Source organism: Heloderma suspectum, chromosome 4 (genome assembly GCF_057233095.1).
Source record: "Heloderma suspectum isolate Gila_16-S chromosome 4, 16-S_ref, whole genome shotgun sequence".
Lineage (NCBI taxonomy): Eukaryota > Metazoa > Chordata > Lepidosauria > Squamata > Helodermatidae > Heloderma > Heloderma suspectum.
This window is the reverse complement of record NC_139461.1, coordinates 240,054,577-240,072,952: the sequence shown is the minus strand read 5'-3', so window position 1 is coordinate 240,072,952 and position 18,376 is coordinate 240,054,577. Positions and strand designations below refer to the sequence as shown.

The 18,376-nt window shown below is 44.0% G+C and overlaps 1 protein-coding gene across 2 annotated transcripts in view; it reads left to right on the top strand.

Annotated features, from left to right (window-relative positions):
* LOC146348344 (copine-5) overlaps positions 1 to 18,376 on the top strand; it is a 191,247-nt gene that overhangs the window by 72,261 nt on the left and 100,610 nt on the right. For both annotated transcript variants that reach the window (XM_084848305.1, XM_084848306.1), the window contains exons 4-6: positions 7,813 to 7,916; positions 9,924 to 9,963; positions 11,711 to 11,787. In XM_084848305.1, coding sequence (XP_084704431.1) covers positions 7,813 to 7,916; positions 9,924 to 9,963; positions 11,711 to 11,787 — 221 coding nt within the window. The remainder of the gene's footprint in view (positions 1 to 7,812; positions 7,917 to 9,923; positions 9,964 to 11,710; positions 11,788 to 18,376) is intronic.

Below are 18,376 nucleotides of genomic sequence, written 5' to 3'. Positions count from 1 at the left end.
CAGACACACGGTCCACAGCGATGAGAGTTCAAGTTTATGAGAAGCTTCACAGCACTGTCCATGGAAAGTCTTTGACAATTCAAAATTTTAGTCCATGTGCAGAGTGTCTCTAAAAAGCCCAGATGATGGAGCCAAACAGAGAAGGCTCTGGGCAATGAAGATGAGATGTTTCCAGCAACGGCTCCCCACTTTTGCATCAGTTTAAAAAAGGGGAAGTGTGGCCCTACACCCCTTCTGACAGACAAGGGCCTTTAACTTTTTAGCAAGGCCTCTGTCTAAACAGAACGGCACAGCTCAGCTCTCTAGCCGTGACGCTTTAACCTGGGCAACTCCTCTGTAAATTTTATTTTACTTCCGTCAGGTTCTCACAGACATCTTTTCTAGCTTCTCTGCCTGCCGAGGCCAGACCAGCTAGGGAGTTGGGTGACTCCCCCTGGCTCTGAGAACGCTGATGGAGATAAGCTCATACAGACTTTGACATTTTAAAAACTTACTCTTTTTTCTCTTTCCTTTAATCTGGTACACGAAAGCAAAGTGCCGAAACTCAGGACACTGGGGGGGTGATGGGCATCGCCTTATACTTGCATTTTTTTCAGGCAGCCATTAATCTTCTGGGAGGCGGTGGGGTGATTTGCAGGACTTCAAAGGCAGGCTTCTTAGTTTGTTTGTATTTGTAAATCCCAAGCTTAAAACAGGACACGATGAGGTACAGGGCAGCCAAATCTTTGCTTTGGCACGGGCAACAAATAACTCAGGTTAGCTTTCTTCGCTGGGGTCTCAAACAGGAAAACAGTCTTAATTTAAAGTTGTAACATCACTGACAGCGTCAGCCAGCCAGCTACACCGATTTCACTGTTTTTCAAGACAGTTACTCCAATATCTTCTTTTCTTCTCAATCAGGTTGGGTCTCCCAGCTTACACAGTTTATTGCAGCTTCCAGGAGCATAGTAGTAGCGTGATTTTGGCTTGGCCAGGAACATGCTGTCTGGTTTCTCGGTCTCTTCAGCACACACACTCAGGCAGTGTAACACTGGACACTCAAATCAGTGAGATTTCTTCATTGCAGGGAATCCCACGGCAAAAGCTTAATGGTTACGCTCTTCAGAAATCATATAGCTGATGGTCAGTAGCTACAGGCTCTATGCAATTTTAACACAGTTCAAAGCTAAACACGGTTACCTTGACAGAGATCTTCAACGTGGTCTTTCCGCTTCATTCTGCTTTGGGACAGTCTAATGGCACACTTTCCACTCGAAGAGGGGTCTAGCCTGTGCCCTGGGGGCTGATTCTTCATCTTTATTTCATTTTGCGCCTTCATCTTCTGGGTCTTCATTTTCAGTTTCCATTTCTTAAGGATTTCATCTCAATTAGGCGAGGTGATGATGTGGCACAACTCAGAACGTTGTGGGTTCCCTCCCGGCGCACTAGGCTAATGGTTACTTCTTCAGCCTCACACTCCCACGCTTCGTCAAAAGTCAGGCTGTCTTGCAACATTTCTCTGATTAACAGCCTCAGATCTTGTTCTTTTTTTTTCTCTCAGCTCGACCTTGAGCTTTTTTGCTATTTCCTCTCTCTATTCTGAATCCTTTTTAAAAAATCTTTTTCCTTTTTTTTTTTAACATCTCAAGGGGGTGCAAGTCTTGTTCCCCCACCTCCCATAGCCTCTCTCCTAAGATAAAGACAGACACAAGGAGGGAAAGGGGATTGGTCAGTGAGTAAGGGGTCTCACTGGCCGACACAAAAGGAATTTCACACCACGCACTTTGCTACTGGCCTGGGCACCCGGACGGTCAACGGTATGCATCAGAAACCGCAGTAGCCACTCACACCATCATCAATCTCTCCACTGCATCCATATGTCCCTGCCACCCACTTTTCCCACTTTTCACCAGAGCGGAAAGCGGCTTCCCCAGCTTCCTACTGAGTACTGGCGTGCTGGGTACTGGCGCCCGCTCGGGGGTGTGATCAGGCCCCCCTTCTACTCGCAAGGAGTAGGTTCTTTTCGTATACGTATACTAACACTGACCTTCTTCATAAGGCGGGGCCCTCTTTTTTTCTGCCCAGTGGCCTTTCTCCCTAAAGGCGGGGCCCACTTTTACTCCATACTTGCCTTACTCCTGAAGGCTTCCAATGTGGGTTTCAACTCAATTGCAGCTGCGATACAGGCAGGGCTCAAGTTCCTTCCTCCTCTTCCCAAGGTTCTCTTGCTGCTAGCTGCCGTTTGGGCGATCCCGGCGCAGGCTCCCTCCCATTTACCCGACAAAAAGGTCGGTGGCGCCAAGAAAGGGAGGCGTGCGCCTAGCTCTCCCTCCCGGTGCGGCGATAAAGAGCAGGCAACTGCCACCTCTCTGTCTCAGAGCCTGCCACATCCGAGTCACGGCACCATTTATGTAGCAGAAATCAGAGTCAGAGAGACCACGGAGTAAAGAAAAATGAGTATTCTTTATTTAACGCGCGGGCTTAAGGCTGGAATCTTTTCCAAAGAGCCAAAAGCCCCGAGGCATAGCCACACATTACTTTTATAGAGATGATGACACACAAGCGACCCTTTCTCCCACTCCCTCTCCTGTGGTTTTACAGTTGGTATAGTTGTTTATAGTACAGGAAATGGGCCATAGGACATTCTATCTTGAGAACAAGGATACAGTCTTGCAGTAAGCAAAAAGGCAAAATCATGACTGTGTTGTGCAATTCGGCTTGCTGACAGGGGAAGTCTCTACATTGCTGTTCCTGCCAAACTATGCTAGCTCAGCAAGAACATGAGACCACTTAGTCTGACCCCCGACATGGCTGCTACACTTCAGCATGAAAGAGTTCCTTCTCCTCCCGAGCATGGACTCCAAGAGCAGCCCCTGGGGCAAATGCATTCCAAATGCATTCCAAAAGCTGCAGCAGCACTGGACCTAGGGAATATACAATGTTGTAAGATTCGGGGCAAATGTTTGGTTCTTTTTGAAGTGCAGGCTTTATTTGGCTGATCATCACTGTTCTGTAGCACTTTGGTTGCGGGGCATCTGCTGCTCAGGCTTTGGGAAATCCAGTTTTATCCCTGGCAAAACCCCATTCTTCCCCCTGTGGGAGCTGCCAGAGCCACTGTGGTTGTTGTTGTGCAACTGTCATAGGCTGGACTATGACAAGAGAACAACGCACAAACACTGCAACCAGACCATTTTAGGTGATTTTCATGTTTCTCTTTTTTGTTCTTTAAAAAATGAGCCTTTCCCCACTTTTCCGCATAACCACTAGAGTAGCCCTTTAAGAAAGAAACAAAAATATGTTCAGATGAATGCGGCAAGGTGGAAGCACCACTGTTCTTAACTGTACAAGGAAAGACTATTCATGACTGCCTCCCCACACAGTTTTGGCTTGAGCACTATCCAGTAAATGTTGAAATAGCTACAGCATGCTTCCTGGTTGTCAGAATTCTCCCAGAGTTTTGCTCATTCAAAGCTCACACTCTCTTTACTTTCCCTACATCACTTTCCTGGATGCCTTGTTCTCTGTCAATTCAGAGCTGATATCCCTATTGTACAACTAAGGAGTTGAAACGTTTTCTTGCTCTTTACCTCCAGACTTTGCTTCGCCAGGGAGAATTGGAGGTTATCCAAGTGGTTGTGAATGTAAAATCTCCAGTCTCAACTTTGGCAAGTGCTCAGCAGAGAGCAATTCAGATCAGCCCTTCATAGCTTCTGAAATAGGCTGCACCACATAAAGCTGGTGGTCAGCTGGTAATTCAGCCACCTGACCACAAATGCCAAGATGAAATGCTCTTGTTCATGTATATTTACTTTTCTTCCTTTGGCTCATAAGGGACCTTAGAGTTCTCCTTCACTTCACTGGACATACAACTGTTTCATATCCAGTCCCAGAGAGTTGGATTTTCTCCTAGCCTAGATTCCCTTTTCCATGGCCTTAGATAGTGGAAGCTGGGGGCTCCATTTTCGGTGGGGCTGCTGATCCGTTCTGGGTTTCTGTCAGAACTCTCAAGAACTCTAAAGGAGCTATCCATGGTGCTCAACCCTATCCCCCCAAATACATTCAGCACCTTGGATAGCTCCTTTAGAGTTCTGCCTGGTTCTGACTGAAACCCAGAATGGATTCACCACCCCACCGAAATGGGAGCCACCAGCCTCCTCTGGCCTTAGAAATATCTCCCCCCCAAAACATAACCCATAACCATTTGGATTACAGAAATGGTGTGTATGTATAAAACACACACACACACACACACACACACACACACACACGGTTGTGTCATAGGATTAATTTAGCCCTTAAAGATATTAATTGGTTGCAATCAGGAAGGCTCTGTAAGTCCACCCAACTATTCTGTAACCCCCTGAGGACTGATGACGTATAATTAACATCTGCTTAATTGATGCACCTAGAGACTTAATCACGCAGCCTTTATAAACTCGCACTAGGCTAGCTTTGTGTCAAGGCAGCTGCCCTTTGCTACCATAGTTATGATGCAAACAAGAAATTGGCAGTTTTAGATACAGAAGGTTCCTGTCTTTACATTGAATCTTTCATCCTCCCTTTTCCTGTTTTCACTGTTAAACTTTACCCTTCCTCACTTTTAACACTTTCTTTTCCCACACCCCCTTTCACTATCTCTGGAAACTTGGAACCACTCCTATACCCTCCAACAGTGTCTATTTAGTAGGTTGTGCTCCTGTTTTCTCAGCATCTGCATCAGCTGCTGCTATGTACCTAGTTTGCAACTAATGATGAGGCATTTCTTCCAAATGTACCTGATTGCTTGGCAGACTGTTGGCTTCATGCTTTTGGCAGCAAATATAAGAACTTGGGCTACTAAGCTTAGAAAAATACACAGATTTATCATATTGAAATACTACAAAAAACAGCTTCTCATTAAAACATAGACATTCAAGTATGATTTCCTTTTTAAATTTTTGATTGATTGATTGCACTTTTAAACTGCCCAATAACCCATGTTCTCTGGGCACTGTACAATACAGTAAAAACATAAAATACAAAAAAATAGAACAATGAATAGAAACAGCACACAATAAAAGCAAACACATAATAAAGCCAACAGCAAAGTGTAAAAACACTACAGTACATACAACCAAAGTAAAAGCAGCAGCACAGAAATGTTGCTTTGATCAAAACACACTCAAGACAGTTTCTTAAATGCCTGGAAGAGTCAAAAAAGGGTTTTGGTTTCTTTTCCTAGTTGATTATTTTTGGTATTTTACCATTTTGTTTATTTATTTAGGGGTTTTGGGCCTAATATGTTGCATACCTAGACATAGTATGCCTAATAATTAAGATCTGTATTATATACTTTACAGTTGCAGGCACAAGGCCTAGAAAATGTAAAATAAGCACACACCATTAAATAAAACATTTGAAAAATGCAAGTATCCAGTACCCCATACTGTCTTTCCTTCCTCTCTTCTGGTTCTGTTTTATTTTATTTTTTTCAACTGGCAAGAGCAAAATCTTCACCCTAAAGCAAGGCTGAGAAAGCTGCAGCCCTTGGCCTAATTTCAAAATCCTGTGTAAGTGATCAGACCTCTGGCAAGCATGGTCTGTCGCTCCCCTAGCAGAATGCTGGGCAGGGAGGAAGGGGCAGGGGTTGTTCCATGTCTGGTTGTTCCACTCGGTTGTTCCATGTCTGGTTCTTACTGTTGCTTCTTGACCCTCGTACAGGTTTCTCAGGAGACTGGTAAGGTGGTCTGGTACTCCCATCACTTTAAGAATTTGCCACAGTTTGTTGTGATCCACACAATCAAAGGCTTTAGCGTAGTCAATGAAGCAGAAATAGAGGTTTTTCTGGAATTCTCTTGCTTTCTCCATGATGCAGCGAATGTTGGCAATTTGATCTCTGGTTCCTCTGCCTCTTTGAAACCCCGCTTGTACTTCCGGTAGTTCTCTGTTCGCATACTGCTGAAGCCTAGCTTGTAGGATTTTGAGCATCACCTTGCTGGCATGTGAAATGAGCGCAATTGTGCAGTAGTTTGAACACTCTTTGGCATTGCCCTTCTTTGGAACTGGAATGTAAACTGACCTTTTCCAGTCTTGCGGCCATTGTTGAGTGTTCCAAATTTGTTGGCATATTGAATGCAGCACTTTAACAGCATCATCTTTTAGGATTTTAAATAGCTCAGCTGGAATACTGTCATCTCCGCTAGCTTTGTTGTTACTAATGCTTCCTAAGGCCCACTTGACATCGAGGATGTCCGGCTCAAGTTCAGTGAGCGCACTATCATGGCTATCAGGGACATTCAGATCTTTCCTGTATAGTTCTTCTGTGTATTCTTGCCACCTCTTCTTAATCTCATCTGCTTCTGTTAGGTCCCTGCCTTTGTCCTTTATCATGCCCGTTCCCTTGAGATCTCCAATTTTCTTGAAGAGATCTCTAGTCTTTCCCATTCTGTTGTTTTCCTCGATTTCTTTGCATTGTTCATTTAAGAAGGCCTTCTTGTCTCTCCTTGCTATTCTCTGGAACTCTGCATTCAGTTGGATATATCTTCCCCTTTCTCCCTTGCTTTTCGCTTCCCTTCTTTCGTGAGCTACTTGTAAAGCCTCATCAGACAGCCACTTTGCTTTCTTGCATTTCTTTTTCTTTGGGATGGATTGAGTTGCTGCCTCCTGAACAATGTTACGGACCTCCGTCCATAGTTCCTCAGGCATTCTGTCTATCAGGTCTAATCCCTGAAATCTATTCCTCACCTCCACTGTATATTCATAAGGGATATGATTTAGGTCATACCTGAATGGTTTAGTGGTTTTCCTTACATTCTTCAATTTAAGCCGAAATTTTGCAAGAAGCAGCTCATGATCTGAGCCACAGTCCGCTCCAGGTCTTGTTTTTACTGACTGTATGGAGCTTCTCCATCTTTGACTGCAAAGGACATAATCAATCTGATTTCGATATTGACCATCTGGTGATGTCCATGTGTAGAGTCGTCCCTTGTGCTGTTGGAAAAGAGTGTTTGCTATGATCAGCGTGTTCTCTTGGCAAAACTCTATTAGCTTTTGTCCTGCTTCATTTTGTACACCAAGGCCATGCCTGCCTGTTATCCCGGTGATTTCTTGACTTCCTACTTTAGCATTCCAATCCCCTATGATGAAGAGGACATCTTTTTTTTTGGTGTTAGTTCTAGAAGGTGTTGTAGGTCTTCATAGAACCGATCAACCTCAGCTTCTTCAGCCTCAGTGGTTGGGGCATAGACTTGAATTATTGTGATGTTGAATGGTTTGCTTTGGATTCGTACTGAGATCATTCTATCGTTTTTGAGATTGTACCCCAGTATTGCTTTTCCCACCCTTTTATTGACTGTGAGTGCTACTCCATTTCTTCTAAGGGATTCTTGCCCACAGTAGTCGATATAATGGTCACCTGAATTAAATTCGCCCATGCTTGTCCATTTTAGTTCGCTGATTCCCAAGATGTCGATGTTCAATCTTGCCATCTCATGTTTGATAATTGAGATAATCAATTATCTCCTTGAGATAATTGATCAATGTAAATAACTAGGGCAGCCTTCCCCAACCTGATGCCCTCCAGATGTGTTAGACTGCAACTCCCATTATTCCCAACAAATAGCCATGCTGTCTGGGAATGTTGGGAGTTGCAATGTAACACATCTGGAGGGCACCAAGTTTGGGAAAACTAAACTAGGATATTTATTTTACTTTTTTAAATGTCCAGACCACCTTTCATCTAAAAATGGATTCCAGGGCGGTGTACAAAAACCATTTCCCTCCAAGTCCTCATGCTGTTGGTTACAATCTTGCTGGACCCCCTCTGCTTCTCATTTGTGCCCCTTCCTTTTGCAGTTTGGCAGGACTGAAGTCATCGACAACACCTTGAACCCTGACTTTGTGCGCAAGTTCATCCTTGATTACTTCTTTGAAGAGAAGCAGAATCTACGTTTTGATCTGTGAGTGACAAAGCCTGAGAGATTCTAGCAAATAAGTGTGTGTGAGGAGAGGGTCTGAATGGAGTATTATTGACCTGGTTTGCACAACAGGGCACAGCTCATCATGGGTTATTTAACCCACAACAAGCCTCAGTGCCCACAGGTGGCACTTTGCATATCCAACTCCTACTTGGAGGTTGTTGTGTCATGCAAATCATATAGAATCCTAGAATAGTAGCATTGGAAGGGGCCTACAAGACCATCGAGTCCAGCCCCCACCACTGAGTCCAACCCCCACATAACACAAATCTGGCGAGTGTGTGTTATGCGAGGGTTAAGCAACCCCTGCATAACCCATGGTCTTTTCTAGGGTTATACGAGGGTTGTTTAACCCATGCATAACCCACGCTCACCACGTTCACATGACACAACAATCCCTGAGCAGGGGTTGGATATGCAAAATGGAAGCCACACCCTGCATGTGCCGCAGCCTCACCATGGGTTAAATAACCCATGGTGGGCTGTCGTGTCATGTGAACTGGCCCAATCTCTCTACCAGTCGAATCTGGTGTAGGCACCATCCTGCTATTCAGAGAGATGGTGCAGTGAAGCACAAGCATATCCTTTGCCCCAGCTGGGATTTGCAAAGACAGAAGAGAGCCCCCAAGCATGCTGAAATTCAGCAGAGTCCATCTTTATTCAGAGCTCCAACGGCAGCAATAATTCCAATTAATCTCAGCATTATTGCCTTATCAAGCCAGGGTTTGTCAGTTCCTGTTTGGAATTCTTACAATGTTCTGTCCTGAAATTGGCTGTTCCAAAGCCTTACTTGGAAGCTTTGCTCTTTCAGTGACCCTTGTCACTGAAAAGGGCCTGGGCATTTTAAAAGTTTTGGGGAGCAAGAGTGAAGTAGTGCTAAAATAAAATTGCTTCCCAAAAATCTCTTTAGCAAATTTGGCATCCAACTATTCTCCAGGTGTTCAATGAATGAGTATTTGATAGTTGATATGTAGTGGTATTTGTATTTTATAATATTTGATACACAACATGAAATAGTATTAGTTTCTGCAGCATTTGCGAGTACTTTGCTATTGCCAGCTTATAAGATTTCCTCTTTGAATTCTGCCAAAATCAAAATGACCAAAAGATGCCAACCCTAAAGCATTCAGATTTTGAGATTAAAGTTTCACATTCAGAATGCAGATTTGAATTTTGCTTTCAAGGTGGAAAATTCAGGAAATTTTAAGTATTTGGCAACATTTGTTTCACGTCTAGTGTGAAGGATGAGAACTGGAGTGCTAAGATTAGGGATGTATGGATTTTGTTACATCCATTCTGTCTGTGTTTCATGGGGTGTCAGGCGTCTTTTCTTCCATCATCCGCTCTTTGACAGAATTGGATTTTTTTTAAAGGGATGAATGAGAATTTCATCCGTGTTTGCAAATGTGCACTTGGGCAAATGCACATTTGAGTTAATGCACATTAGTGCAAGTGTGCAGATCCCCTCCAAATGTAAAAAACTGGTCTGCAAGTCCATGGAATCGGAACAACGCAGAAAAAGGCAGTTCACTGTGGAATCCACAGGTCAGATTCATAGAAATCCAAACTCATTTGAATCCATTGTGGATTTCTCCGACATCCCTAGCTGAGATACAGAATCAGAAACCATGCACCCCAATTATTATTTTTCCCAATTTGAAACTTTATGTAGAAAAATGAAGCCTCCCTAGAATACATTTTTCTTACCGTTTTTTCTAATCTTGCCTTCGATCCTTGCTTTAAGTAATGGATGAAGAAAACAATTCAGTTCTGATCACAAGAAGCAAACCACAGGAACCCACACAGGGGAAGTAGCAGGTTTACTCTCCTATTCTTGATTGCCTTTGAATCAATTTCCTTCTTCACAGATGGTGTACATTGCCCTGGCTGCATGCTCCTATTTGCTTCACAGGCTTTGCAGAGTGGGAAAACCTGAGATTTGGTATGACTGAAATGTGATAGATGATTTCTGCTTCTCTTTCCTTGCAGTTACGATGTGGACTCAAAGAGCCCTGACCTGTCAAAACATGTAAGTTAAGTGCATGTTACCTGCTTCTTCATCTGATCCTTCCACTTTCAAGATACCTACTCTTTGATCTTTCCCTTTATTTTTCTTCTCCAATTTTATCCTTGCAAACATAGGAAGCTGCGTTATATTGGGACAGACTATTTGTCTCTCTAGCTCAGTATTGTCTATTCTGATGTCAGCAGCTCTCTATGATCTCAGGCAGAGGTCTTCCCCATCAGTACCAAACCTTTACTAAACTGGAAATGCCAGGATGTCACCTGGAACTATCTACATGCAAACCAGGTGCTCTCCCACTGAGCAGTGGCCCCTCTCCTAAGTTGTAAAATACTGCTAAAATTCAGTATTTTCCCCCTGCCATACTTTGATTCATAATCTGATTTTGTCCTGGTTGGGTTATTGCAATACCCTTTAACAGCACAAAGTCATACAACTCCCAGCATTCCCTAGCCAACCATGCTGGCTGGGGAATGCTGGAAGTTGTAGGGCTTTTTTCTGTCTAATCAAGCATAGGATTGCATCCTTAATCAGTCTTCCCCTATTCCCACCTCCTGTTTCTGTTTTTCTGGCTGCCATATTTTGTCTACATGCAAACATGATGATGTTTTGTACTTTTGATTTAACTAGTTGCCTTTTCTTTCCTTCATTCAGTTGAAGTTTCTGTTGTCTTCAAATCGACTGATTCTTTAGCTCAGCCTTCTCCAACTTGGTGTCCTACAGATGTGGTAGAATTCAACTCCCATCAGACCAAGCCAGTGTGGCTAATGCTCAGGAATGCTGGGAGTTGTAGTCCAGAACATCTGGATGGCACCAGGTTGGGGAAGGCTGCTGTAGCTGCCACTTACCTTTCATCTCTAACTTTTCTATATTCTTCTCCTTGGTCATTTGTTGTCTAAATTAGAGTGTAAGCCCACTGGTTAGGGCCTGTCATTGTATGCATTCTCTGCATTTACTAGTTTGTTAGCAGCGGAGGCTGGTGGCTCTGATTTCAGTGGGGCTGTGAATCCATTCTGGGTCTCAGTCAGAACCAGCCAGAACTCTAAAGGAGCTATCCAAGGTGCTGAATTCTGCCACAAAATAGGTTCAGCACCCTGGATAGCTCCTTTAGAGCTCTGGCTGGTTCTGACTGAAACCCAGAATTAATTTATAGCCCCACTGAAATCAGAGCCGCCAGCCTCCACTGTCTGTTAGGTGCTTCACAAATAATACTCTGCTGCTGTTACTGTTAGTAGTTGTTGTTAGTAGTACTGTTCTTTGATTATTACTTCCTTACTAACAACAGAATCCTATGCATGTCTACTCAGAAGTAGGTCCTACTGAGTTCAGCGGGCCTTATTCCCAGGTAAGCGTGTATAGAATTGCACTTGTACTTACTGTTTCTCTATTGTTCAGATACTGTCTTCACTGGAGATAAGGTGGCCACATGCAAAGATGGGCAAGATTCCTGGTCCTTTCAATAGCTCTGTGTGTGTGTGTGTGTGTGTGTGTGAGAGAGAGAGAGAGAGAGAGCTCTCTTGAAATAACAACTTAACACTTTACCTTATAAGTGGAAACTTTTGACATGCGTTTTGGTTGAAATGAATATGTTTCCACATGGAGGCTGAATTGATTGACTGGGTCCTTCCAGAAATAAGATTCATCAGCCCATTGATAACTTCTTACCTTCAGTCTCTAGGGAGCCCTGGACAGGCGGAAAGAGCTCAGATGGCTTGTGCTGTTTCATAATGATTGTATGAATTTCCTTCTTCAGGATTTCCTTGGCCAGACTTTCTGCACACTGGGTGAGATCGTTGGGTCCTCAGGAAGCCGCTTGGAGAAGCCTTTGATGTGAGTGCTGAGCCCATTCGTATGCTGGAGGCCTTCGGGCTGGCTGTGACTTGACTGTGATGGCTGGCAGGGTCTAGCTCTGGGCACCTTGGCTCTCTTTTGCTGTGTGTGTTTGGCAAGATATAAGTTAGACAGAAAGTTGTGTGGTGTTATAGATTGATGGAGATGGGATCACATGAGCCATATTCCTGATTGAGATTCCGTAGACGTTTCCTGCTAGGTTCACAGTTGAAAGAATGAAAAAGTGAGCCAGTTCTGCTGCTTCTGCATTCTACGGTCTCTAATAAGCAGGTGAGGCATTCTTCTTGGCCAGCTCAAATTGCACGGAGAACACACAAGAGAAAGTAATGCAAATTACAACATTATATCAGTTCTATTCCAGTTTCATAGTCATAGCTTTCTCCCAAAGTATTCTGGGAATTGTAATTTGGTGACAGTGCTGAAAATGTTCTGTTAAGGATCCCTTACAGTGGTGTAGTGGAACAGTGCTCACAGGGACAGAGCACTGGCACTTTTTTATTATGACATCATCTGCCACCATCCCCTCCTCAGAATTCCCTGCTCCCGCTGAGTTTAGTTGCAATTCTCACAGCAGTGGGGTGGGGGGGATGTTTTTCCCAACAAAAAATATATATGCATGTATTTTGGGGGTGGCTTGGTCTAGAATGGGCAATTAAGACCCATTAGCTTTATAAAAGAACTGCTCTTGATGGAGATGAAAACTGCTAAGAGCTGGTTTATTGATATGGATCAATACAGCAGCCTGGTTTTTTGGACTCTCCTTGGGGCCGTGGCTATGGGAACTGTCATGAGTGCCACCTCTTCGAAAGGTACCACTATACCACTGACCCTTTAATTCCCCCTTCCTGCCAATTGTATGCTCATAGTAGTACAATTCTCACCAGGGGGCTGTCTTCACGAGTGACTTGGTACAAAGTTAGAGCAGTTTCAGGTCCTTCATGACAGATGACATCATCATCGCCAACAAGCTACTTCCCTCTTTAAAAGCCGCATTTTCTGAAACTCCTTTTAGTCTGACCTTTTTACTGAGAGCGGTTCCCTGGTGGTTTTGCCACAGTTTGCCATGTCCCCCCTGCATTCCATCCTGGGCATGCCTCTGTGACCTGGCAGTGACATGGTCAAGGGGGTGGGACGACCATTCCCTCTTGTTTCCCCAATGGAAGTAGTTTTTCCCATTCCCATTGAGAACATCCCCAGGAGCACAGCAGCGCCCCCTCACATTCACCATAGGTTGTTGTTGTTCAGTCGTTCAGTCGTGTCCGACTCTTCGTGACCCCATGGACCATAGCACGCCAGGCCTTCCTGTCCTGCGCTCTCTCCCGGAGCGTGCTCAAGTTCATATTCATTGCATCCGTGATGCTATCTAGCCATCTCATCCTCTGCCGTCCCCTTCTCCTTTTGCCTTCAGTCTTTCCCAGCATCAGGGTCTTTTCCAGAGAGTTTTCTCTTCGCATTAGGTGGCCAAAATATTGGAGCTTCAGCTTCGTTATCTGTCCTTCCAATGAGCACTCAGGGTTGATTTCCTTTAGGATGGACTGATTTGACCTCCTTGCAGTCCAGGGGACTCGTAAGAGTCTTCTCCAGCACCACAGTTCGAAAGCATCAATTCTTCGGCGCTCAGCCTTCCTTAAAGTCCAGCTCTCACAGCCATACATTACTACTGGGAAAACCATAGCTTTGATTAGACGGACCTTTGTCGGCAAGATGATGTCTCTGCTTCTTACTATGCTGTCTAGGTTTGCCATAGCTTTCCTCCCAAGGAGCAAGCGTCTTTTAATTTCATGGCTACAGTCACCGTCTGCGGTGATCTTGGAGCCCAAGAAAGTAAAATCTGTCACTGCTTCCATTTCTTCCCCTTCTATATGCCAGGAAGTGATAGGGCCAGATGACATGATCTTCGTTTTTTTAATGTTGAGTTTCAAACCAGCTTTTGCACTCTCCTCTTTCACCCTCAACAAGAGGCTCTTGAGATCCTCTTCGCTTTCTGCCATTAGGGTGGTATCGTCTGCATATCGGAGGTTGTTGATAATTCTCCCGGCAATCTTAATTCCGACCTGTGATTCATCCAACCCGGCATTTCTCATGATGTACTCTGCATATAAGTTAAATAAGCAGGGTGACAATATGCAGCCTTGTCGTACTCCTTTCCCAATTTTGAACCAATCGGTTGTTCCATGTCTGGTTCTTACTGTTGCTTCTTGACCCTCGTACAGGTTTCTCAGGAGACGGGTAAGGTGGTCTGGTACTCCCATCACTTTCAGAATTTGCCACAGTTGGTTGTGATCCACACAATCAAAGGCTTTAGCGTAGTCAATGAAGCAGAAATAGACGTTTTTCTGGAATTCTCTTGCTTTCTCCATGATGCAGCGAATGTTGGCGATTTGATCTCTAGTTCCTCTGCCTCTTCGAAACCCAGCTTGTACTTCTGGTGGTTCGCATACTGCTGAAGCCTAGCTTGTAGGATTTTGAGCATCACCTTGCTGGCATGTGAAATGAGCGCAATTGTGCGGTAGTTTGAACACTCTTTGGCGTTGCCCTTCTTTGGAATTGGAATGTAAACTGACCTTTTCCAGTCTTGTGGCCACTGTTGAGTGTTCCAGATTTGTTGGCATATTGAATACAGCACTTTAACAGCATCATCTTTTAGGATTTTAAATAGCTCGGCTGGAATACTGTCATCTCCGCTAGCTTTGTTGTTACTAATGCTTCCTAAGGCCCACTTGACTTCACTCTCTAGGATGTCCGGCTCAGGTTCAGTGACCGCACTATCATGGCTTCACCATAGGTAGCCTGCTTTTAATCTTTAACATATCCCCCCCTTCTGTGCATGTTTACTCAGAAGTAAGAAATAACTCGCTCCCCTGCAGTGAAAGGGTTAAAGGCTAACTTAAGTAATTCCCCCTAAAGTGCTGTTTCCCTTCTCCAATGCTCCCTTTTGAGATATTTTGCTTCTTTGTTCTGTAGTTTATTGTTATGTAAAGTCCCTTCTCCTTTCAGGTTTACTGGAGCTTCTCATTATAGCAGGGAGGAGAAAGGGGGGGTAGAAGGGGGAGTGGAAGCAATAGGCAAAAGTGCACACATGGGGAAAAATTGGGTGAGAGCAATAACTCCGCAGCAGATTGCTGGGATGTGGCAAATCGGGGTCGGGGGGAGCTCTCAAAGCCTTCAGATGCTGCACTGGAGAACTGGGGATTTTGGTTTCTTCAGGAAAATCTGCACACATAGGGAAAACTAATTACTCGCCATTCATAATAATGTAGTAGCAGCAGGGAGCCTGGACAGGGTCAGGAAACAAGCCTCTCTCATTTGCTGAGGAGCCCCTGCCAGGTTGATAACGTTCAGTTCTACTCCCCCCTACCCCACCCCACCCTGAAGTATGTTCCTTTCGAGCACCGAAAACCAGATTTTAAAGGTATGCTACATTCGGCTTATCTTGCTTCGTGTCTGCCTAACAGACCAAAGCTGATTCCATGAAAATCTGGGTAATACCAACATGCTTCTCATTCCATTGTCGTGAAGATCCCACCCCCGCCCCCAGGGATCCCTATGGAGAGGGAGGGACAATTAAACCAGCTTAAGGCTGTTGTGTAGATGTGTTTATCAGCTCAAGGTTGGATCTTGAACTCTGGCAATTAGATTTCTACTTAGCTCAGAAGATCTACTTAGCTTCTACTTGTCACATATAGCCACTCTGCTCTGTAGCACATTTTGACTCTCTGTGGGGCAAGTTATTCAGGCTAGCACAGAGCACACCTTGGATTTGCAGTGTCCAGTTCATTACAAGCTTTTATTTTGCAGCTCATTATTAGATTAAGTGGAGCTGACTCCATTTGCAGCCTTCCTGGAGTATTAGGCTTGGGGCCTTTGGTGAAGAGGATTTCTGCTGCCCCCCAAGTGGCTACTTTGAATTTTATTATTTTAATTTCAAAATGCCTCAAATACTATAGCAGTCCTGAAGACCCTGTTAATCAAAATGTGTGTTTGTCACAATACATAATAATGACTATTAACTGAAGCATTTGGAGGGAGTGAGGAAGGAATATTTTTCTTTCCAGGATGCCTCTGGCTTTTCCCATGTGTTTGCAATGAGTTTATTCTACCCTATCCAGTAAAGTTTCAGCAGAGTCATGATGCCATTTTAAGATTACCTCTGGCTGATGGAATCTTCGGCTATATCTACGCTAGTGCTTTTTATTGGTATTGAAGTGCACTGATAATTGTTGGGGCACATTACATACTCCGTATACCGCTTTAGTCACGTTATTTCCCGCTTTTTATTCCTTATTATCCAGAATACCGCAAAAGATGTCATTGTGTGTGCCACGAGGTATAAATACGCAAGAGCGATATAGCGTCACCATGATGGGATTGTATCAATATGACACAAGGTGTAGATATGGTCTTCGTCTCCCAAATGGACAGACTAAAAGTTAGACTCCGTGATACACCAAGTGTATCTTGCTACCAAAACCAGCAGGCAGATATTCAGCTTCCCTCCCATCTGGTGTAATGTCTAGCTCAAGGGTGGGCAATATGTGGCCCTCCATATGTTGTCGGTCTGCAACTCGCATTGTGTGTGCCCATTTGACTAGGGCTGATGGGAATTGTAGGCCAAAAAATCTGGAGTGCCCCAAGTTACCCACCTCTGATCTAGCTGAACTTACCACGAGATGTGACATCACAATGTTCTACTCTTCCCTGTCCTTCACTAGTGTCAGCCAATGCTGGGTGGGGAAGTGCAGAACCTCATGGCTACATGTTATGAGATAAGGCCTGCTAGAATTTCTGGAGGAAGAAGACATGTAATGTTTGGTTTGGCCCTAAGGCTCAATCCTAAACACATTTACTAGGAAGTAGATCTCACTGAAGCCAACAGGACACATTTCTGAATAAACATAGTTAGGATAAACAATAAAGGCTAAGATCTATTTTCTCCCAACAAACTTGAAGGCATATATATGTGTGCCTCAGGGCAAACTTAGCTCTTTCCCTGCTGGCTAATATATATAATTGATACCCTTAATCACAATTCCTGCTACCATCTGGACCCATTAATGTGCCCCACAGTGGCATCTGCCTTGTATTAAATTTGTGATCTGCGTTGGCTTGTATTAGAAATGCCTAGCTTTGCTAGTCTTCTTTAATATGTGTAGAAAAACAAATATATTTGAGGGGCCTTCCCCTCCTGAGTATAATACTTTTACATACGTCTTTATTGAATTTCATCTTATTGTTTTTTAGTCCAATTCTTCAGTTTCTCCACATTACTTTCAGTGCTGATTCTGTCAACCAAATGGATTTGCAGCCACACTCCTGGTTTTATATCTTCTACAGGTTTTAAACTGCACCCCATTTCCTTCTATAGCTGCATTAGGACAAAATGTTTTAATGTTATGAGAACACCCTGCAGCAAATCTTGGGCTTGTAACCTCCCCTTCCCCTGCATCCCTCCTTTGTACATGAGGAGAAACAATTTGAAGTTTCTGGTTGTAGTTTGTAACAAGCTGCAGTTTCGCATTTCGTCCAACTATGGGGGTCTTTGGTTTGTGCAAACCTCAGACAGATAACAAAAAAGACTGGAATAAATAACAGCTGAGAGGCAATTTCAGAGGAAAGCACAATTTTCACTGCGTGTATGGGGGGGGCATAACCCCCACCTCCCCATGCCATAGTCCCAATCTGGATTGGGGACCCCACTACTGTTTTTTGAGATATTTCCTCAGTCAGACATGGCAAATAAGTGCTTAAAATCCCATCTAGTTTGACCCTAAACAAGTTATTTTTGCTGTTTTGTTTATCTTATTCTGATGTTCTCTTTTGATTCCCCTTCTGATGCTTCGCTGTGGTTTCATAGCTTTTTGCCTGTTGAATTTTGGATTTATTTTTTAGGCTTGAATGGTTTTAACTGTGAATTCTTTTAATTTGTTTTGCTATAAAAACTGCCTTGGGAGGAATTATGGCTGAAGAGTGGTCTATAACTGTAGTAAATAAATAAGAACATGAAGCTTCAAACACTCTAAAGCACCCCTGTATCTGCTACCTGTTATTATGGGTGATTATAGTGTCCAAGTGCTGCAATGATAAAAGAATCTTCACTTGATGGCATTTTTCCTCCTGTGCAGTAGTCCATGTCTGGGACGACTTTCAGGGTCTCCATCGGGCAACTCTGGCTGAAGATAGGACACAGTTAGGGTGACTTCTTCATGATCATCATATGCTCAAGAATAAACTCTGCCATCTTTTAGGAAAGGCATATTGGGACCCCAGACTGTTGTGCTGGGCTGGGCCCCTCCTCACTGAACCCACAGTGGGAACCGAACTGCACATTATACAAATTGTGTAGTGTGTAGCTGAGGTTTATCTGTTTTTTACTCTAGAGTAAGTGCATGGAGCCCCAGTTCAGATCGGGACCACCGCACACCAGGAGGGGAGGATTAAATTTCCCTACTACCAATTGCTTCCTGAAATCCCCACCACCATGGGCGGGGATTAAAGAAAGAAAGGGAAGTCTTTATTGGCATGAGTGGAGGACTTTTCTCTCTCTTGTTTTTTAGCCCAGGTATGGGGC